The sequence below is a fragment of the Mustela nivalis genome, assembly GCF_964662115.1.
Source record: "Mustela nivalis genome assembly, chromosome: 13".
Lineage (NCBI taxonomy): Eukaryota > Metazoa > Chordata > Mammalia > Carnivora > Mustelidae > Mustela > Mustela nivalis.
Window position 1 is genome coordinate 16777606 of NC_139032.1, and position 19216 is coordinate 16796821.

The 19216-nt window shown below is 40.4% G+C and overlaps 1 protein-coding gene and 1 long non-coding RNA gene across 4 annotated transcripts in view; one reads left to right on the forward strand and one right to left on the reverse strand.

Moving 5' to 3' along the window:
* The window catches only part of PCSK5 (proprotein convertase subtilisin/kexin type 5), a 449308-nt gene that overhangs the window by 362255 nt on the left and 67837 nt on the right, over positions 1-19216 (forward strand). For both annotated transcript variants that reach the window (XM_082694464.1, XM_082694465.1), the window contains exon 24: positions 1213-1281. In XM_082694464.1, the coding sequence (XP_082550590.1) occupies positions 1213-1281 (69 nt within the window). The remainder of the gene's footprint in view (positions 1-1212; positions 1282-19216) is intronic.
* Positions 981-12951, reverse strand: LOC309845955. 2 transcript variants are annotated; one of them, XR_014301617.1, is made up of 5 exons: positions 12840-12951; positions 11995-12212; positions 4570-4643; positions 3854-3953; positions 981-1795 (listed from the first exon to the last, which is right to left on the reverse strand). It is a non-coding gene; the product is annotated as an uncharacterized lncRNA (long non-coding RNA). The 2 variants fall into 2 exon arrangements; XR_014301618.1 differs by lacking the exon at positions 11995-12212 and having other exon boundaries at positions 12840-12942.

Genomic DNA, 19216 nt, shown 5'->3' on the forward strand with positions numbered 1-19216 from the left:
AAAAAGACGAATGAATAAAGAAGATGTGGTCCATATATACAATGGAGTATTATGCCTCCATCAGAAAGGATGAATACCCGGGACGCCTGGGTGGCTCAAGTTGGTTAAGCAGCTGCCTTTGGCTCAGGTCATGATTCCAGCGTCCTGGGATCGAGTCCCACATCGGGCTCCTTGCTCCGCAGGGAGCCTGCTTCTCCCTCTGACTCTGCCTTCCACTCTGTCTGCCTATGCTCGCTCTCGCTCCCTCTCTCTGACAAATAAATAAATAAAATCTTTAAAAAAAAAAAAAAAGAACGGATGAATACCCAACTTTTGTATCAGCATGGACGAGACTGGAAGAGATTTTGCTGAGTGAAATAAGTCAAGCAGAGAGAGTCAATAATCATATGGTTTCACTTACTTGTGGAGCATAAGGAATAACATGAAGGCCATGAGGAGAAGGAAATGAAAAGTGGCGGGGGCAATTAAAGAGGGAGACGAACCATGAGAGACTGTGGACTCTGAGAAACAAACTGAGGGTTTAAGAGGGGAGGAGGTGGGGAGACGGTGAGCCTGGTGGTGGGTATTAAGGAGGGCACGTATTGCATGGAGCACTGGGTGTTATACATAAACAATGAATCTTGGAACACTACATCAAGAACTAATGCTATATAGTGACTAACATAACACAATAAAAAAAATTTAAAAACGAACAAAATAAACTAAGCAAGAGCTGGGAGATTTCTACTTGTACAGTTGAGGATGAATTAAGAACAGATACTCTAAAAATAAAAAAGAAGCCAGAAAAATAGCAGCATAAGAGAAAACAAAAAGGTATACAAGAGCCCAAATATCATCAAAATATGAATAATAATAGAATAATCATATTATAAATATTACAAACACTATAAATACTGAATATTAATCAAGCAAAATTTATCATTTGGGAGGATGGAAAGTATGTCTATGTCTGTTGGAATGGTGGTGAAACAAAGCTAGTCTTTACCATTACAGGTAATGCCTAAGAATAAAATCAAGAGGTAGGTAGCATCATAATCATGTCATTTAGACATTTGGAGGTTAAAAACAAAGAAACAGCTAAAGAATTAAAATTCATTGTCTCTGAGAAAAGGAAAGGGCAGAAAACAAGTTACATGCCAACATATTTTCATAGCAATGAACGCATCTCCACTCAGCAAAAATGAATCGTTATTTCTCACTCTTCCTATATAGGTGAAGTTCAAGACCCAGACTACGAAGAATGTGTGCCTTGTGAAGAAGGATGTCTGGGATGCAGCTTGGGTATGCCACATTGTTTTTGTTACCTTAAGAGTTGACATAGTTTTTTTTTTCTCTTTTTTCCCACACCTCTTGATTTTTTCAGCAGGAATGTCATTGTTACCACCAGTAAAGCCAAGTTTAAGGAAAGGACAAGCATCTTTTCCTCTGGTCGTTAGCTGTCTGGCAAGGGATACCTTCAGCAACCATGTTTCTAGTTACATAGAATGTGGCCTCTCCTTGGCTTCTCAGGGTCACAAATAAAGAGATAAACCATGGTGGGAGAAAGAAACTCAAGCAAAGAAGTGCCTAATTAATCTAATTTATTTGGCATGTTATTCACAAACCCCCAAGTTTGGGGGTTTTCCTTTGCAGAAATGACTCCATTGGCTGAAGCCTAAGACAACTCTTTGAGAAGAAAGCAATGTGGTGACTGAGTTGAAACCCCCACCATACAATGAACAGTCCTTGTCAGTCTTCCGTATCATTCTCTAATTCAAATCGCTGATCCATTTCTCCCCACGCATGCCTGGTTTTCCTGTGGTAAGGAGGAGACGGACAGTCTGTACAACACAGAACCATTGTAATGGATACAAAATGAAATATATGGAGACCACCAAATTCCAGGAATGTATCTTAATGTAAATTTAATCAAGATACTGAAAATTATTAATGCTTGGGTCTGTAGATCTTTGGGAGGAAACCCAAGCTAAATTAAAGACAGAGTAATTTCTGTTCATGGAGTTTCTCTATGACTGGCTAACTCCTCCTTCTAAAACTTTAATGTGCACACAAATCCCATAGGGGATTTGTCAAAATGCAAATTCTGATTCACAGGTCTGGGTCGGGCCTGAGAATTACCTTTCTAATAAGCTGCCTCGTGAAGCCAAGGCTTCAGCAAACACTCATGAGGTTGCAAGAGGTCAGGCTCTGCCAGGATTAAGTAGACTTTTTGTCAACTTTACCTAAAGGATTTCCTTGAATTCTTAAATATTATACATGAATTATAATTTATCTGATGGCTGTCACAGATTCTCTCTGCCCTCAGTGGAAATGATGCATTTTTATAATATCATAATGAAACAGAGGTTTTAGGAACTTGAATGCCATTCTCCCATTACTTTCCATTATGAAGTGGGGCATATATTATTGGAAAATAAAATCTAATAATGAAATCACACTTAGGAAGGGGTTAACATTTACAGCAAGAGATTTAAAGGCAAAAGTGCTAATTTTCTGGGAAGCAAAAATAGACCTAAACAGACGTAATAAAAGTACTAAAATTGAAAAGATAAGCAAATTCCAGAGTTATCTTGTGAAGTGACAGGAGGTGGTCTTCCTTGCAGGGAGCAGGGATAAATGTCCTGACTATCTTGAGTCCAAACTATATTCGTCCATTAGATTTCATATTCCAGCTAATTTTTGTGGTTTCCTTTTGCACCTTTGTTGTTATTGTATGTTGTGTGAACATGCCAGCATCTTTGATATCACAGAGGGGGTGTGATTGTGTGTGTGTGTGTGTGTGTGTGTGCGCGCCTACTGTAAAATCCCAAAACCGGGAAACAGTGACAACCACAGTCACTAGGGATCTACATTATGCCCACCCTTCGCTTAGCTGATGTAGCTCCAGACAAGACCAAGTTCAGCCACTGGAAAATAAAATCCTTATTAGACGTAGGCCACTTGGGGACTTAAAATCCAAAAGAATCAACTTGCAAAAAGAGGTAAGTTAGAAAGTTTGATTCACTCTGCAAAGTGCTACTGAAACATTTAGTTCATTTACTCTTTTACGAAAATTTAATGGTTTAAAATGTGTTGAGTGCTCCCTGTGGCACTGGGAATTCCGAATTGAAATGGTTGTGATCCTACTGTAAGGCCCTCTCTGGCTGGTCCATGTAACCTGGAGCTAAATCTTGTACAAGGCAAGCTGCCACAATACAGAGAGGTACAGTGTTCTGTGGGATCACAGGAGAGTGCCTAGGACATTCTAAACGCTGCTAAATTCTCATTTTAAATTAGAAATTTTGTCTTATGAAGTCTCTATACGTTGGACCTTGTGAATTTTTAGGTTGCCCTGGCTGAATTCGATTATCACTTTATTTGCGGAGTCTTTGTCACTTTTTGTACCTGAGTTAAATCTCTTTTCTTGCTTCCCATTGTTTCTAGGCCAGCAATAATATTTTTTAAAGCTGATCTGTATAATATTTGGTGCATACATACCCTTCTGCCTCACTAAATTACTTAGCATAAGCTCTATGACTTATACACTGTGCTACAAAAAGAGCTAACAGCAGGCCTAGGATATAATAAAGGTACAATAAATTTATCATGTACAATGTTTGTTGAACTGAATTTAGAGTTGCCAAAACTTAAAGTGGAGATGCATGGCTCAGGATATCAAGGGATCTAGAAATGAGGTTTTCTCTATTCAAACTTTGTCTGTGGGCCAAGAAGAGGAAATAAATCATATAATAAAGAAATAAATCATTTTTCATAAAATATTAGAACTATATGGGAGATTTGAAGGGGACACAACTTATCAAATTTCATTATTTTAAGATACAAATATGAATTTTAAAATATATGAATAATTTACCTTGGATTTTCCCAAGAGTCTTCTTGGAGAAGGGATATTAGCGCCATTTTCTTCCATTTTAATAACATAGATTCATCTTTGAACCTGAGCTAGACAATCTCTAGAAGAGTTACAGAAAAGTAAAATCAGTTGCTCTGAGACATTTCTTCTATATCATGTAAAGGTGAGTTGTTGGAGATGGTGGAATTTTTTTTCTGAGTTTTTTATTCTTTTTCAGATCTTTGGTGCAACTATAGATTAAGATTTTCAACACCCAATATAAAAAAACTCAAATTCCAGACTGACTCTGATCTTGTCTAGTTCCTGGGTGGAGATATTTATTATTTCGAGGGAAGATTACCAGATAGAGAAGAGAAAAGGAAACATGATCAAAAGTGGCTATTGTATTTTGAGGAAAATATTGAATTTGCTTTTCTAGGAAAAAACAGGGATGTTTTTATTATTACGGGGTTAGATTTCTCTTCTTCTTTGAGATATAACTGACATAGAAAATTATATTCATTTCAGGTGTACAAAGGATTCAAAATTTATTTACATGTGCAGCGATCATCACAATAAGTCTAGTTAATAGTTGTCACCTTAGAGTTACAGACTTTTTTTCTCGTGATGAGAATTTTTACAATCTACCATCTTAACAACTCTCAAATATACAGTGCACTCATCATGCTACACATTACATCCCAGGATTTGTTTATTTTATAAGTAGAAGTTTGTACCTTCAGACACTCTTCACCCTCTGCTTCTGGCAACCACCAATCTGTTCTCCCTTAGACTTCTCTTCTTGATAAGGCTTAAAGCAAAGAGAGCATTTTATATAACACCATCATGCTCCGAGATGATTGGATACGAAATTCTATCTTTATAGCTAGTATCTTGAATGGAAATTTTAAGATAAATCAAAGTTTTCTAAATTATATTTCTTCATTAATTGAGAGAATAAGTAAAAGGAGTCATTTTTACTTAATATCTTAAGTTGTGGGGGTTTTTTTTGTTTGTTTGTTTGCTTTCATTTAGGGGCTATAGTAATAGGTATGACACTTGACCTAAGATTTGGGGTCCATACTTATAACCCTCTGACTTAATAATTGATCTTAATCCAGTCACTAAGATCTGTTTCCTTACCTTGTCAATAAAATAGGCATCAGTGTGCCTTTATTTTGACTTAGAAGTAGGTGATAAAAATCCCTTCATTTTCACCCATTTAAATGGCTTTAGTCCCTACTCTTGGAGGAAAATATACACAAATTTAAAATTTTTAAGTGCTTGTAATACAAGAAAAAGGCTATAAGGATCAAACTGTTCCAAAAACAGAAGAGGAAGGAAAGCTCCCCAATCCATTCTATGACACCAGCATTGCCCTAATATCCAAACCAGACAAGAAACTACAAAAAGCAAAAAAAGAAAGCTGTAGGTCATTATCCCTAATAAACGTAGCTACAGAAGTCCTCAATGAAGTTGTAGCAAACTGAACTCAACAATATTTTCCTTTATTTTATTTTATTTTATTTATTTGACAGGCAGAAATGACAAGTAGGCAGAGAGGCAGGCAGAGAGAGGGTGGGGAAGCAGGCTCCCTGCAGAGCAGAGAGTCAGATGTGGGTCTCCATCCCAGGACTCGAAATCATGACCTGAGCCCAAGGCAGAGGCTTAACCCACTGAGCCACCCAGGCGCCCCTGAACTCAACAATATTTTCAAAGGATCAAGTGGGATTTATTCTGAGAATACAAGAATAGTTCAATATTCATAAGTCAATCAACTTGATAATCACATTAACAAAGCAAAGGATTAAAAAACATATGATCATCTCAAGAGATAAGAAAAAGTATGAGACAAAATTCAACATTCATTTGTGATAAAAACTCTCAACAGAATGGGTTTATAGGGAACATACTTAAACATAATAAAGGCCATATATGAAAAACCCACAGCTAATATACTCAATGGTGAAAACTGAAAGCTTTTCCTCTAAGATCAAGAACAAGAAAAGAATGTCTACTCTTAACACTTTTCTTCAACATAGTACTGGAAATCCTAGCCCCAACAATTAGGAAAGAAAAAGAAATAAAATGTATCCAAATCAGAAATGAAGATGTAAAACCATCACTATTTGCAGAGGACACGATGCTAGATATATAGAAAACTCTAAAGATTCCACCAAAAAATATGATATAATAAATGAATTTAGTAAAGACACAGGATATAAAATCAATACACAGACACGGGTTGCATTTTTATACGGTAATAACAAAGTAGCAGAAAGAATTTAAGAAAACAATCCAATTTACGACTGCATCAAAAAATTAAATACCTAGGAATAAATTTAACCCAATAGGTGAAAGACCTGTACTCTGCAAACTATAAGACAGTGATGAAATAAAGTGAAGATAATGTAAATAAATGGAAAGATATTCCATGCTCATGGACTGGAAAACTTAATATCGTTAAATGTCCATACCACACATAATACTCTATAGATTCAGTGAGATCACTTTCAAAATACCAACAGTATTTTTAGTAAAACTAAAACAAATAATCCTAAAATTTCAATGGAACCACCAAAGAACACAAATAGTCAAAGTAATCATGAGAGAAAACAAAGCCGCAGGTATCGTACTCCATGATCTCAAGATATACCAGAAAGCTATAATAATCAAAACTGTATGGTACTGGCACAAAAAGAGACACAGACAGCAACAGAACAGAATAGAGAGCCCAGGAAAAAACCAACGCCTAAATAGGCAATTAGTCTATGACAAAGGAGGCAAAAATACACAATAAGGAAGACTCTTCAACAAACTGTGCTAGGAGATCTAGAGCTCCATGCAAAAGAATCAGAGTGGCCCACTTTCGTACACTATACATAAAAATAAACTCCAAATGGATTAAAGACCTGAAACCATCAAGCTCCCAAAAGAAAATATAGGCAGTAGTCTTTTTGACACTAGCTTTAGCAAAATATTTATGGATATATCTCCTCAAGCAAGGGGTACAAAAGCAAAAATAAACCACCGGCACTACACCAAAATAAAAAGGTTTTGCAGAGCGAAGAAAGCCATCAACAAAATGAAAATGCAACCTGCTGAATGGGAGAAGGTATTTGCCAATCATACACATCCAATAAAGTGTTAAAATCCAAAATACATAAAGAACTTATACAACTCAACGCCCAAAAAACCCTCAAACAATCCAGCTGGAAAAAATGGCCAGAGGACACGAATAGACATTTTTCTTAAGAAGACAAACAGATGGCAAACAGACCCATGAAAATATGTTCACCATCACTAATTATTAAAGAGAAGCAAATTAAAACTAGAAGGAGCTATTATCTTACACCTGTCAGAATGGCTACAATCGGAAAGACAAGAAGTAACAAATGTCGAAGAGGATGTGGAGAAAAAGGAACCCCTGTGCACTGTTGGTAGGACTGTAAATTGGTAGAGCCACTGTGGAAAACAGTACAAAGTTTCTTCTAAAAATTAAAAACAGAACTAGGATACAATCCAGTAATTCCACTATTATTTATCCAAAGAAGATGAAAATACTACATGTAAAGATATAAGCACCCTGATGTTTACTGCAGTATTATTTACTATAGCCAGAATAGGGAAGCCATCCAAGTCCATCAGTAGATGAATGGATAAAGAGGGTGTGATGCGTACGTACACACACACACACACACACACACACAGGAATATTATACAGCCATAAAAAATGAGCCTTTGCCATTTGCGACAACACAGATGGACCTAGAGGATATGACACTAAGTGAAAAAAGTCAGAGACAAATACCATATGATTTTACTTATACATGGAATCTAAAAAAAACAAAACAAAAACAGACTCATAAAAACAGAGAACAAATCAGTGGTTGGCAGAGAGGAGAGGGTTGTGGAGTAGGCAAAACAGGTGACTGGGATAAGAGGTATAAACTTCCAGTTCTACAATAAATAGGTCACAGAGAGAGAATTTACAGTAGGGAGTATAGTCAATCATGGTGTAATAACACTGTAGAGGGACAGACGGTGACCACCTTTGTGTCATTGTGTGCATCGTGTAATGTACAGAATTGTTAAATCACTGAGTTGTGCCCCTCAACTAATATAGCACTATATATCAACTATACTTAAACAATAAATACTTTTTACAAGATAAAGCTCATAAAAATTCATTGCCAAATAGGGGGACAGACATTCATAGCAATAGAATCTAGAAGAGGAGGGAATGTCTGGGCCCTGAAGTGGTCGAGGAAGGCTTCCAAGAGGCTGGGAGTGGGAGTTTGCATGGAATTTAAACAGCTAAGAAGGCAGAGCTGCATTAGGGAGGTGATTTCAAACTGGAAAGCAGCGGAAAAAGGTCTGGAGGGGAGAATTTTTGCCATGGACTTTAGGACAACGAATGTACCAATTTTGCAGAAGGAATACAATATAGCTGCCCACCAGCCCCAGCCACAGATTCACATTCCATGGTTTCAGTTTTTCGCAGTCAACTGGGGTCCAGAAGCACACGATCCCCCTTCTGATGTGTTGCCAGAAGGTCAGCAGTCACCTAACGCTACGTCACGATGCCTCTGTCATTCTCTTCACTTCACCTCACCACATCGTACTTGATCATCACAGAAAGGGGGAGTATTTAGTGTTAATCTCTTATGATGCCTCATTTATAAATTAAACTTTATCCTAGGTATGTACACCTAAGAAAAAACATAGTACACCTGGTGTTTGGTTTTACCCATGGTTTCAGGCATCCACAAGAGTTTTGGAACATATACTCCACAGATAAGTTGGCGGGGGGGGGGGGTACTGTTAAGTAAATATAAGAGAATAAAGAAAGAGAAGTTTACAGAAGTGGTAGAAAACCATATCTTGAATTCTGGATTAATGAGTTTAAAACTATTCTGTGGCTAAAGGGACCAATTAAAAGTTCTTTAAAAAGAGAGAGAGAATGTTTTGCAGAAGTGTTTTAAGAAGATTAATGTGGTAACATGTTAACTGTGTTCAGGATAACTGAAAGGGAGAATGACAGCAGGCAGAGAAATCAGCAGAAGATTATTTCAGAAATCTGGGTAGTAAGTCATAGGAGCCTGACCTAGGGTAACAGCCAGGAAATGAAGGAGAAAGAAGTAGGTTTTAAAAATCATGTGCAACAAATTGCCCTTAAGCATAAAAAGAGATGCTTAACCTCATTCATTTTACAGAAAATGCAAAGTAAAACTACCATGACACACCATTTCTCACATGTCAGCTTGACAAAAAGTCATAAGCTTACAATGCTTTATACAGGCAAGGCTGTAGGAAAACAAACGCTCTGGTTTATTACTGGTAGGAAGAATATTACAACAACTGTGGCAGGAGATTTGGCAGTCTAGAACACAATTACTTATGCATTTATCCTTTCCCTACAGTATCTCTTCTGGGAATTTACCCTGAGGATACACATCCACAAATTCATATTCACATGTAACTCTCTGTGGCATCATCTGTGGTAGTAAACTATTTGAAACATCCTAAATGTTCAAGCATGGAGGGCCGGTTGCATAAAGTAAGGTACACATGCACTAGGGAGGGCTGTGTGGCCACAGAAAGAGCAAAGAAGGTCTGTATGAACTGATTGTGATTTCACTAGGTACTGTTAAGTGGAAGGCGAGGTGCAAAAAACATACACAGTAAACTACCTTTTGAATAGACATGTGTGCTCATATACATTTTTAACTACTTTTTGGATAAGAAATACAGAAAGAATAAACCCGAAAGGGATGCCTGGGTGGCTCAGTCGGTTGGGCGTCTGCCTTTGGCTCAGGTCATGATCCCAGAGTCCCGGGATCAAGTGAGGCACTGGGCTCCTTGCTCAGCAGGGAGCCTGCTTCTCCCTCTGCCTGCCACCACCCCTGCTAGTTCTCTCTCTCTCTCTCTCTCTCTCTCTGACAAATAAATAATTTAAAACATTTTTTAATTTAAAAAGAAATAATAAACCAGAATACCAATGAAAATGTTACCTATACAGAAAGAGGTGAAGGAGATGGAAGGGAAGCTACTCTAGGTATATCTTTGTATAGAGTTTTCATTTGAATCATTGTAACTAGTTTATATATTCATAGGAAATGACAGAGTAATTAGTGTGAATGGTTCCCACTGGCCAATTTGGGATAATTGGATCATCAAAACATAAGGATGATGAAGAATCACAATTCAATTAATAAAATAATCTATGCAGCAAAATAATATTTAAAGAAGAGAGAAAGGAAGATTTAGGGAAAATAAAGGGGAAGGCTCTTTACAAGAGTTTCAGCTGGCTTGTATGCAAGGAAAGAAGTAGAAAATTATCATTTTACATCCCCTAGTGTATTGACTCAAAAGAGAGTCATCAGTGGATGCTAAAATCATTAGATGAAAAACGAAACAGGATGATTGTAGAGACTCCAAGTACTTCTACAGTTAATTACAATGGAGGGATTTGCTGGTTATCAACTTATTATACTTGGTATGGTAAGTTCCACCCAACTTGATACCATGTATTTCCGCTGTGATACATTAAGGGTACACAGCATTACCTAGTATCCTTGACAACATTACACAACATTACTTAGTATCCTAGTATCCTTGTCTAGACCAATGCTTCTCAACTGGAGGCGACTATGACCCCAGAGACATTTGTCAATGTTTTGAGACATTTTTGGTCGTCATGACTGGGGTGTTGTTACTGGCATCTAGTTACGAGCATCAAGGATGTTTTTAAACCTTCTATAATGCACAGGACTGGCCACAACAACAAAGAATCATCTGGTCCAAAATGTCAATGCTGAGGTTGAGAAACCCTTACTTCGCTTGAAGATCACTAGCCTGAAGATAAATCCAGAATGTGGGATAGTGATAAGGCAACTGACCCACACTCTTAAAAAACAAAACAAAACAAAACAAAACAACAACAACAACAACAACAAAAACAACAGAATGAAAAAACAGAAAGGGAATTAATCCAGAGAATAAAGAGCCAAAACAACTAAGAAAATGTGTAAATATTTTTCGGAGCCTGGATTTTTAAAGTTTTTTATTAAATAATTTTATTTATTTATTTGTCAGAGAAAGAGATCACAAGTGGGCAGAGAGGCAGATGGGGGGGTGGTGGCGCAAGGAAGCAGGATCCCTGCTGAGCAGAGAGCCCAATGCAGGGCTCCATCCCAGGACCCTGAGATCATGACCTGAGCCGAAGGCACTGGCTCAACCCACTAAGCCACCCAGGTGCCCTGGATTTTTAAAGTTAAAAAAAATATATTTGGGGGACCATTAAGAATATCTGAATATAATTGAATAATACTGAATTAATATTTCCTCAGCTGTGGCCATGGTGTTGTACTACATAGGATCTGGTTCTTTGTGTAAGAGATGGATGAAAAGGTATTTAGGGATAAAATGTCATGATGTCTACAAATTATTTTCAAACGGTTCGGGGGGAAGATCTACCTAAAGCACATAAAATTATTCACTGCACTATTTCAGCCATTCTGTAGCTTAAGAAAATCATTTTTTTGGTTTTGTTGGTTTTTTTTTTTTAAGTTGGAGGAATTAAAGTACTCCACGCTCTGTCAGCTGAGGGGATGTAGAAACTAAGACATCTAAGTAGCAATGAGCACACCACGGGTCCAGATTTTGATTTCCTAATACCAATCTCCAAAAAAGGACATTGGGTCTGGGTCTGGGCAGGAAATATACAAGATGAACCCGCAGCATCTTGTAGTGATAGAAAATGAGGAAGTCCTCCAAGAAAGAAGGACTCCACAGTGCTGGGGGGTATCTCAAAGGGACGTGGGGAAGACCTGAAAGAGTTCCCAAGAGCCAAAGTGGGAGCAATTTGAGCAATGATCAGAGTAGTATTAGCTTATAAACCAAAGTATAAAATAAAAATTCATGAATTTTTATCAATATAAATAAATAAATTGTTGAATAAATAAATAAATGGAGAAGAAGGGATGAATCTTCAGGGCAAACGAATTCCAAGTAACTTATTTGGCACTCCTCCCCCCAGGAAGTGGGGCATAACTCTCCATCCCCTAAGTGTAGATGTCACACAGTGACTTCCTTCCAAGAATGTAGCAGGGAAGGGAGGAGGGGAGAACTTTATAGTGGAAAAACCTGGCAAGCATTACCTCATCCTTGTGATCAGGTCAACAACAATAGTGTTAGATTAATAGCACACACCCAGGGCGCCTGGGTGGCTCAGTCCGTAAAGCATCCAACTCTTGCCTTCCGCTCAGGTCATGATCTCAGGGGCAGGGGATCGAGCCCTGCATCAGGCTCCATGCTGAGTGCCAAGTCTGCTTGCCTTCTCCCTCTGCTCCTCCCTCTGCTTGCACACTCTCTTGCCCTGTGTCAAATAAATAAATAGATAAAATCTTTAGAAAAAAATTAGCATATACCTTTGATATGATGCCATGAGAATGGCACTTCACCTCTGTGGTCTTCTACCCCAAAACCCACACCCCCAGGTTGATTATGAAAAAAACATGACAAAGCCAAATAGAGAGGTCTTTTGTCAAATACCCAGATGGGTACTTCTTAAATCTGTAAAGGTCATCAAACAGGTCAAGTCTGAGAAACTGTCACAGTCAAGAAAAGCCCAAGGAGACAAGACAGCTGTATGCAATGTGGTGTCCTGGAGGGCATCCTGGGATAGACAAAGACCCAAAGTAAAAACTAAGGAAATCTGAGGACATTATGGACTTCAGTTCATAATAACCATGCCATCATCATAAAGGGTAGGAGACAACTATTTGGCATGTTGTCCTATGTCTTGATTATCAGGGGTGATTATATGACTACACATTTGTCAAAATTCATACAAAGGGCAAATGTTACATTACAAAAATATTTCAATAAATCTGACATAAAAAGCACAAGGTTAGAGTAAACCTATTAATCCCCTTCTTTCCTGTCCCCCCATGGCCTAACTATAACAGTAAGCTAATTGCTATAGCATTTATGGTATGCTTACCTAATGCTCCAGGTGCTATACTAAATTCCTTAAGCATATTTCTTCTTTTAACTCTAAAGAGTAGATGTCATCATTGTTCACATTTTACAGATGAACAAATTTAGCTTTGAACAGTCAAGCAACTTGTGTAAGGTCATGGGGCTGGTAACTGATAAACCAGGAATTGATTCTGCAAAGCCCGAGACCCAAACCCATGTGTTTCACAACTCTTCTACCCATACAACCAAATGCTCTTCTCTTCTAATTCTAGAGAAAAGCGTATTAGTATTGGGCTCTATGGAATCATAAAAAGATAAAAGGAAACCTTACTCCCTGCCCCCTCCCTCAGTTCTACACACAACAACCATGGTACTTCACTGGGCTACAGCTTTATGCCCAATGACATGAGTGAATGTCCCAGTCAAACAGTGAAACTGTTGATTATAGCTGTGGAAATTGAATTGGTCATTGTTCACCTGAAACTGTCAGCTTTGAGGACCTACATCTGGAATGTTCTGACACTGGGCAGAGCAGACAGGGGAATCCATAACTGAAAGTAGGCAGGCATGCTCTCAGTTAGCTCCAAATTCTTCTGCTGCCCTTAACCTCCACAGTTTTATTCACTTCCACAGAAACTCCTTCGCTCTTTGACAAAACTAGATTCTGCGAGGATACAACCCTCTCTCCTCCACATGAATATGAAGTGTGCTCTCTCCACCCTGTCCCAGATTAAATTCAAACCTCAGGTCCAGGAATTAGAGAACCAATCTCATTTACCCTTGCTACTTTATCTTTCAATGAAGGAGTGAGACCTCATTCATAGAAGAAACAAATGTCTGAGACAAGAAGTTCAAGTTCTAGTTTTCCAATGAGGCACACATATGGGGTTTTTCAGATCAGATACCGTGATCACGGATCTCTAGTTCACTTGTACCCATATCTCCCATCGGACCTCTTCCAAAAATGTTCAGGGAGAAAAATATAGTATCAAACAGTTTGGGTACCTTCCAAACCAAAGGCACCACCCACTGTCCCGCCAACCTTAGTGCATGACCCAGGTGGCTTCCTAGATCAGCTCCATGGCTAGTCCAGGATGGCTCTGGTCTTTAAAGGGCCAAACACAGTCCAGCTTCAGAAGAAGGATTGGAGTCTAAAAGCACTGTCACCAGTTTGCTGACGAAAAGAGAAATGAGCCAACTCCATTAGACAGTCCTGCCTTTAAAAAAAAAAAAAAAAAGCGTAAACTGCTTGTTTTTATTTTTCATGAGAGCCTCCCTCTCCCCACATTTTCTAAATTATACCTCCTTTCAGGGATGAGGGTTTTGAAAAAAACAAAACCTTAGAGGCACAGGTTGAGTGCCTGACTCCTGATTTCAGCTCAGGTCATGAGCTCAGGGTCGTGAGATCAAGCCCCCCGTCGGGCCCCACGCTCAGCATGCAGTCTGTTTATCCTTCTCCCTCCCCGTCTGCTTCTTCCCCTCCCCTCCAACAAACGAATCAATAAAATCTTAAAAAAGAGAGAACCCAGTGTTGGAAGAATTTGCAGCAGTTCCTAGGTGCCCTCATCTCTTACTCATCCCACCTTTCCGCATTAATTCAATTAGCAAATATTCATCGCACGGTTTTGTGTTCGCTGCTGTCCTATCACTTGCTCCGTTTATCCCACAAAAAATAGGGCCATCCACCCTAGTGTTTAGCAAGCTCCATCACCATTTAGCGCACCGCTAAACCCTTAATGTTAGCTTTTGTGTTCTCACATCTATGATCCAATGATCTCTACAGATGCAGAAACTGAGGAGTGGGGAGGTGTTGAAACTTGACCCATTTTATGCCTGTAGGAAGTCAGAGCAGTTAGACAGCCCCAAGCAACCTGTGCATAACTTTGTTTTACTCTGTTGGCTTAGAAACTCTTTGTCGCAAGCCTAAGCTAGGATAGGCAGGGTTGTGCCCTGATCACAGAGGACCCCCAAATCTCAAGAACTTAAAGCAACAACGGTGTTTTTCACTCGTGCCGCCTCCCCATTGTGGGTCAGCTGGGAGCTCCGCTCCTCACGATCGTGAACCCAGGACTTGGGTTGGTGGAGTACTCACTACCTTGTCATGGCAAAAGAAAGTATACCAGCTCTTAATGCTGTCCCCAAGATGTGGCACTTGTAACGTCTGTTCACATATATTTTGGCCAAAGCATGCCTGAGCTCACGGGATGGGGAATCCCCATCTTGCCATGTGCCTGCCAAAAAGACAAACACTAACACAGCGAACGCCCTGGTGAGGACGGGGACCGCGGCTCGTGCGTGCTGAGGTCTCACATCATATGTTTGTGCACGAAATTGTCCCAAACATGCGCCTGCTGTGTTTTCCTGATTTCTCTCTTCTGCCCCTCCGGCCTTGTCTATTATCTTCCCTTGGCAGGGTCTGTCTTTCTCCTTCTATCAAAGGAATTCTTTTGAAGGAGTTGCTATTTCTTTTTTAGCTGATGGAGTCTCTTAAAAGTATTCTGCTCTCACTTCTCTGATCCCTTGGCAACTGAAGAGTCAAAAAAAGGTCCAGTGATGAGTGACATGTGGTCAGTGGGTGGTGAACTGTCTGCTGAAAGGACCTTGACCTTTCTTTACCCCACTCTTTCAAATCCCCTGTGTGAGAATAACAATGGGCTAGTACCCTTGCCTTTATCTGCTGCCCAAGGAATGTGTCCATATGAGCCCAGTCTTGGGGATTTGGACAACTTTCTTTCATTTTTAAAAATCTGGTTCAAGAAATATTTGCTGAGCATCTACATCAGGCTAAGATGGGGATATGAAAAAGCGTAAAGCATGTTCTCTGCTCTCAAAGGGCTCGCACGTAGATGGGGAAGGCCAGTGGCTCTCAGCCCTAAATGAACATTCGAATTGCCCGGGGAGCTGTAAAATGCAATGTTGGGACTGGCTCCCGATGTTTCTGATTTCATGGGTCTGGGGTAAGTCGCAGGCAACAGTGTTTTTTGAAAACTCCCCAAGCGATTCCAATAGGTAATCAGAGTTGATTAAGATGGGGATATACACCCGCTGATGAAGATGGGCATAGAAACATATCATTTCTTCTTTTTTTTTTTTTTAAGATTTTATTTATTTTATTTGACAGAGAGAGAGATCACAAGTAGGCAGAGAGGCAGGCAGAGACAGAGGGGGAAGCAGGCTCCCCGCTGAGCAGAGAGCCCGACGCGGGGCTCGATCCCAGGACACTGAGATGGTGACCTGAGCCGAAAAGGCAGCGGCTTAATCCACTGAGCCACCCAGGCGCCCCAAACATATCATTTCAACATGCTTAGAATACTTTGCTGAGAATGGAAGCGGAGCAGAGGCAGATACACTGTAATAATTATAACTTATTGTCAACCTCATGCCAGGTGCTCAGCTAGGTGGGCACTTTGCAAGCACGATATTTATTTAATCCTCTGCACAATCCTCTCTGTTTGAAATCCTTCGCTCCCTTTTAGAGAAGAGACCACCGAGACCCAGGAAGTTGATGTCACTTGCCCAAGGTCACAGATCTAGCCAGTTTTAGAGCCAAAAACAAACTTGGGACTATACAGCTCCAAACTCACAGACACCCAAATATTTGCTCTTTTTCCAGAGTAGACTGCACTCAGATACCGTGTTCCGAAAGAACGTAATGACAGCCACGGAAAGGTCCACAACCTGCCATATTTGTTTCATTCCCGGTTACACTCCTTTGTTCCTCAGCTGCGCCCCCGGAAGTCTCCCCCTGCTCCCTGCCCTATGTTCAAGTTCACATTCTTCTACTTATGGGGAACAAGAAAATAGTGGCGAGGTATTCTAAGTTCAATTCTAGAGCCATGAGCTCATCATCTTGGCTCTTGGTGTTATTACGCTGTTTTCCCCCAGAGCCGGGTATAATCAAAATTCCTCCTACTTGTTGTGTAACTGACCTGCAAAGTCGAGCTGCAAGCCAAGGCTGTCTGGATCACGTATGCTTGCACAAAGAGAATGGAGCCAAGCACTTCCAAAACAAACCTAGCAGAAAAAAAGCACAGAGTGTGGCCGAGCACAATATACGGGGCGGAGGGTTTCGGAAGACAATCTACCATTCCTGAGAGCTATGTGGGGTTCGTGGCATTAGACTTCCAGTGACTGGGGGTCTGGGCAGTTGGGATGATGGAATGGATTTCACCCTTCCAGAAGTATCTAGAAACCAATGAGAGTGTCTCTTTTGCATGTTTAAGCGTAACAAGTTGGAAAGTGTTGTCAAATTACTTTCTTTTGGTGAAATACGTTTGATTTTTCTAAAATCCTTTAGCAGTCAGGATCTCAGCCTACGTCTCTATCAAGTTCAAAACAAAAGGAAAAGAGACCTGTAGTAATGACTAGAACTTTGGAAGGTTGGGTCTCACTTGATTTTATAAAAATGTGGAAAATGGAATCTGAAATCTTAGGATCTTTTTAGCTCCATCCTTCCCCTACCACAAAATCTTTGGGCAAGCCGTATACTCTGTGGTTTCTTAATCCCATTCTGTTTTACAAAAGAAACCATCTGTAAGTTGCCCACCTTCTACCTTCTCATAAGGCCGAAGAGATTATAATGAAAACTAAAAGGGTATCATGACCCAAGTTCTTCAAAAGAGAGAAACCAAGAGATAGCAAACTAAATTTTATTTGCTTTCTCTCCATTTCCGCCCACTGTCTTTCCTATCATATCTGCCACCCTGCAGGGGCCACACCTCTAACCTGTGTGCCGCTGGGTCATAAGCACTTAGAGTAGTGCCTGTCACTGGGCGGGCACCCCGCAACAATGTGGCTTCGGTGCCTGTTGTGAGGGCTCCTCGCTTCACCCCATGTCCCATCTCCCTATGCCACTGCCCCTTAGCCATTTCAAGTCCTTTACCAGATGGTAGCAAGAGCTTCAAGCTCCACTGGTTAAGGAGAAAAAAAATCAATTTAAGCCACAAAGCAGACACCAGAATAGCGAGAAGCCGAGTGTGGGTGAGGCAAGAGCATCTGCATATTGGTACCCAGCTGCTTGAAAGGCAAGTCTCCAACCAAGAGTGAGGCCAACAGTGAATGTCAGTGAATTGCCTCCGCACCTCTAGAGTCTGAGATTCCAGCCTTCCAAAAGTCAACGGGAGTGTAATTTGGTACAAGTCCAGACTCATCCTTTCCATGAAGTCTCCCTGCAAGTCCCACCAGACAAACCTTGGCTGCAGCCCTACCGACAGCCTGCAGCTCGGCTTCCAGCACCATGGGCCAACCCAGGGCGTGAGCAGCAGAATGGGGACCAAACAGCATAGCATGCCGGAGAAGGCAGCAGGCTCAGGGACGGGGTCTGGGCAGGGCCATGCCTCATTTACCAGCCCTTGGCTAAGTACCCAAAGGCAGAGTATGGGAAGGCAGGGGGTATCCAGGCTGACATCTCCAAATACTAGTCATGTTCCCACTGGTGATGTTGCTGGGTCAGTCGATCGAGCCTTTTTACCTCCTAGCTGTGCCCATGGCCCTCTGTAGAAGCCAGGGTATTTTGGGGTTTTTTTCCCAATTTTTTCCCCCATAAAAACAACATTCTATCTATCTGTAAACAACCTACCACTAGGTGAGACACGTGAATGTTGTTTTGTATGAACCAGGCAGGCAATGCGGAGAGATGCCTGCCCCGGGCCATCAGGGACTGGGAGGTCCATGAGGGCCCTTGGGGAGCAGCATTTCCACTTGAGGAGCCCACCACCTGCAAGGAAATAGATCACCAGAAAATCCAAGGGTAAGTGTTGCCTACAGAGGGGTAACGTGTATTCTAGAGATCCAGAGGGTGGAATATTAGAGTAGAAAACTTTCTCAATCTCTCCAATGTCTAATTTAAACCAGAAAAGAGCTGTCAGCTTGATTTACCATCATGATAGAACTTCATGCCCTAAAATAATTGCTAGAAACCTGGGTGTTCCACTAGAAAAATGAATCAAGCTAAACTGTGATCTCCATATTACTGTGTCCTCTACAATTCAGTGTTGACATTGAGCCTTTGGGTGAGGTTGGAAGGTGAGCCCTGAAAGAAAGAGGAGGTTGTCTGGAAGGGATGGTCACTGGAAAGCCCAGGACAATCGTGCTAGCTGTCCAAGCCAATTGTAAAATTGCAGATTTATTATGTTTAGCAGAATGCAGCCTGTACATTTGAAATATTATCCCAATGACCTGGCTTCCACTTAGAAATCTTCTATGAAAAGAAACAAGTGAATTAGGGAGGCCTCTTGCCTTTAGCCCTGAGGGTCTGTGGGAGGTGAGTCAAGAACCATTTATAGTAGTGATAAAATACTATATTTGAGGCTGTAAAAATTTGGCATACAAGGTCTCGGTTCAGAAGTAAATTCGTTTTATGTGCTCAGCAAAGGAGCAACTGAAAAGTTTTACAAATGG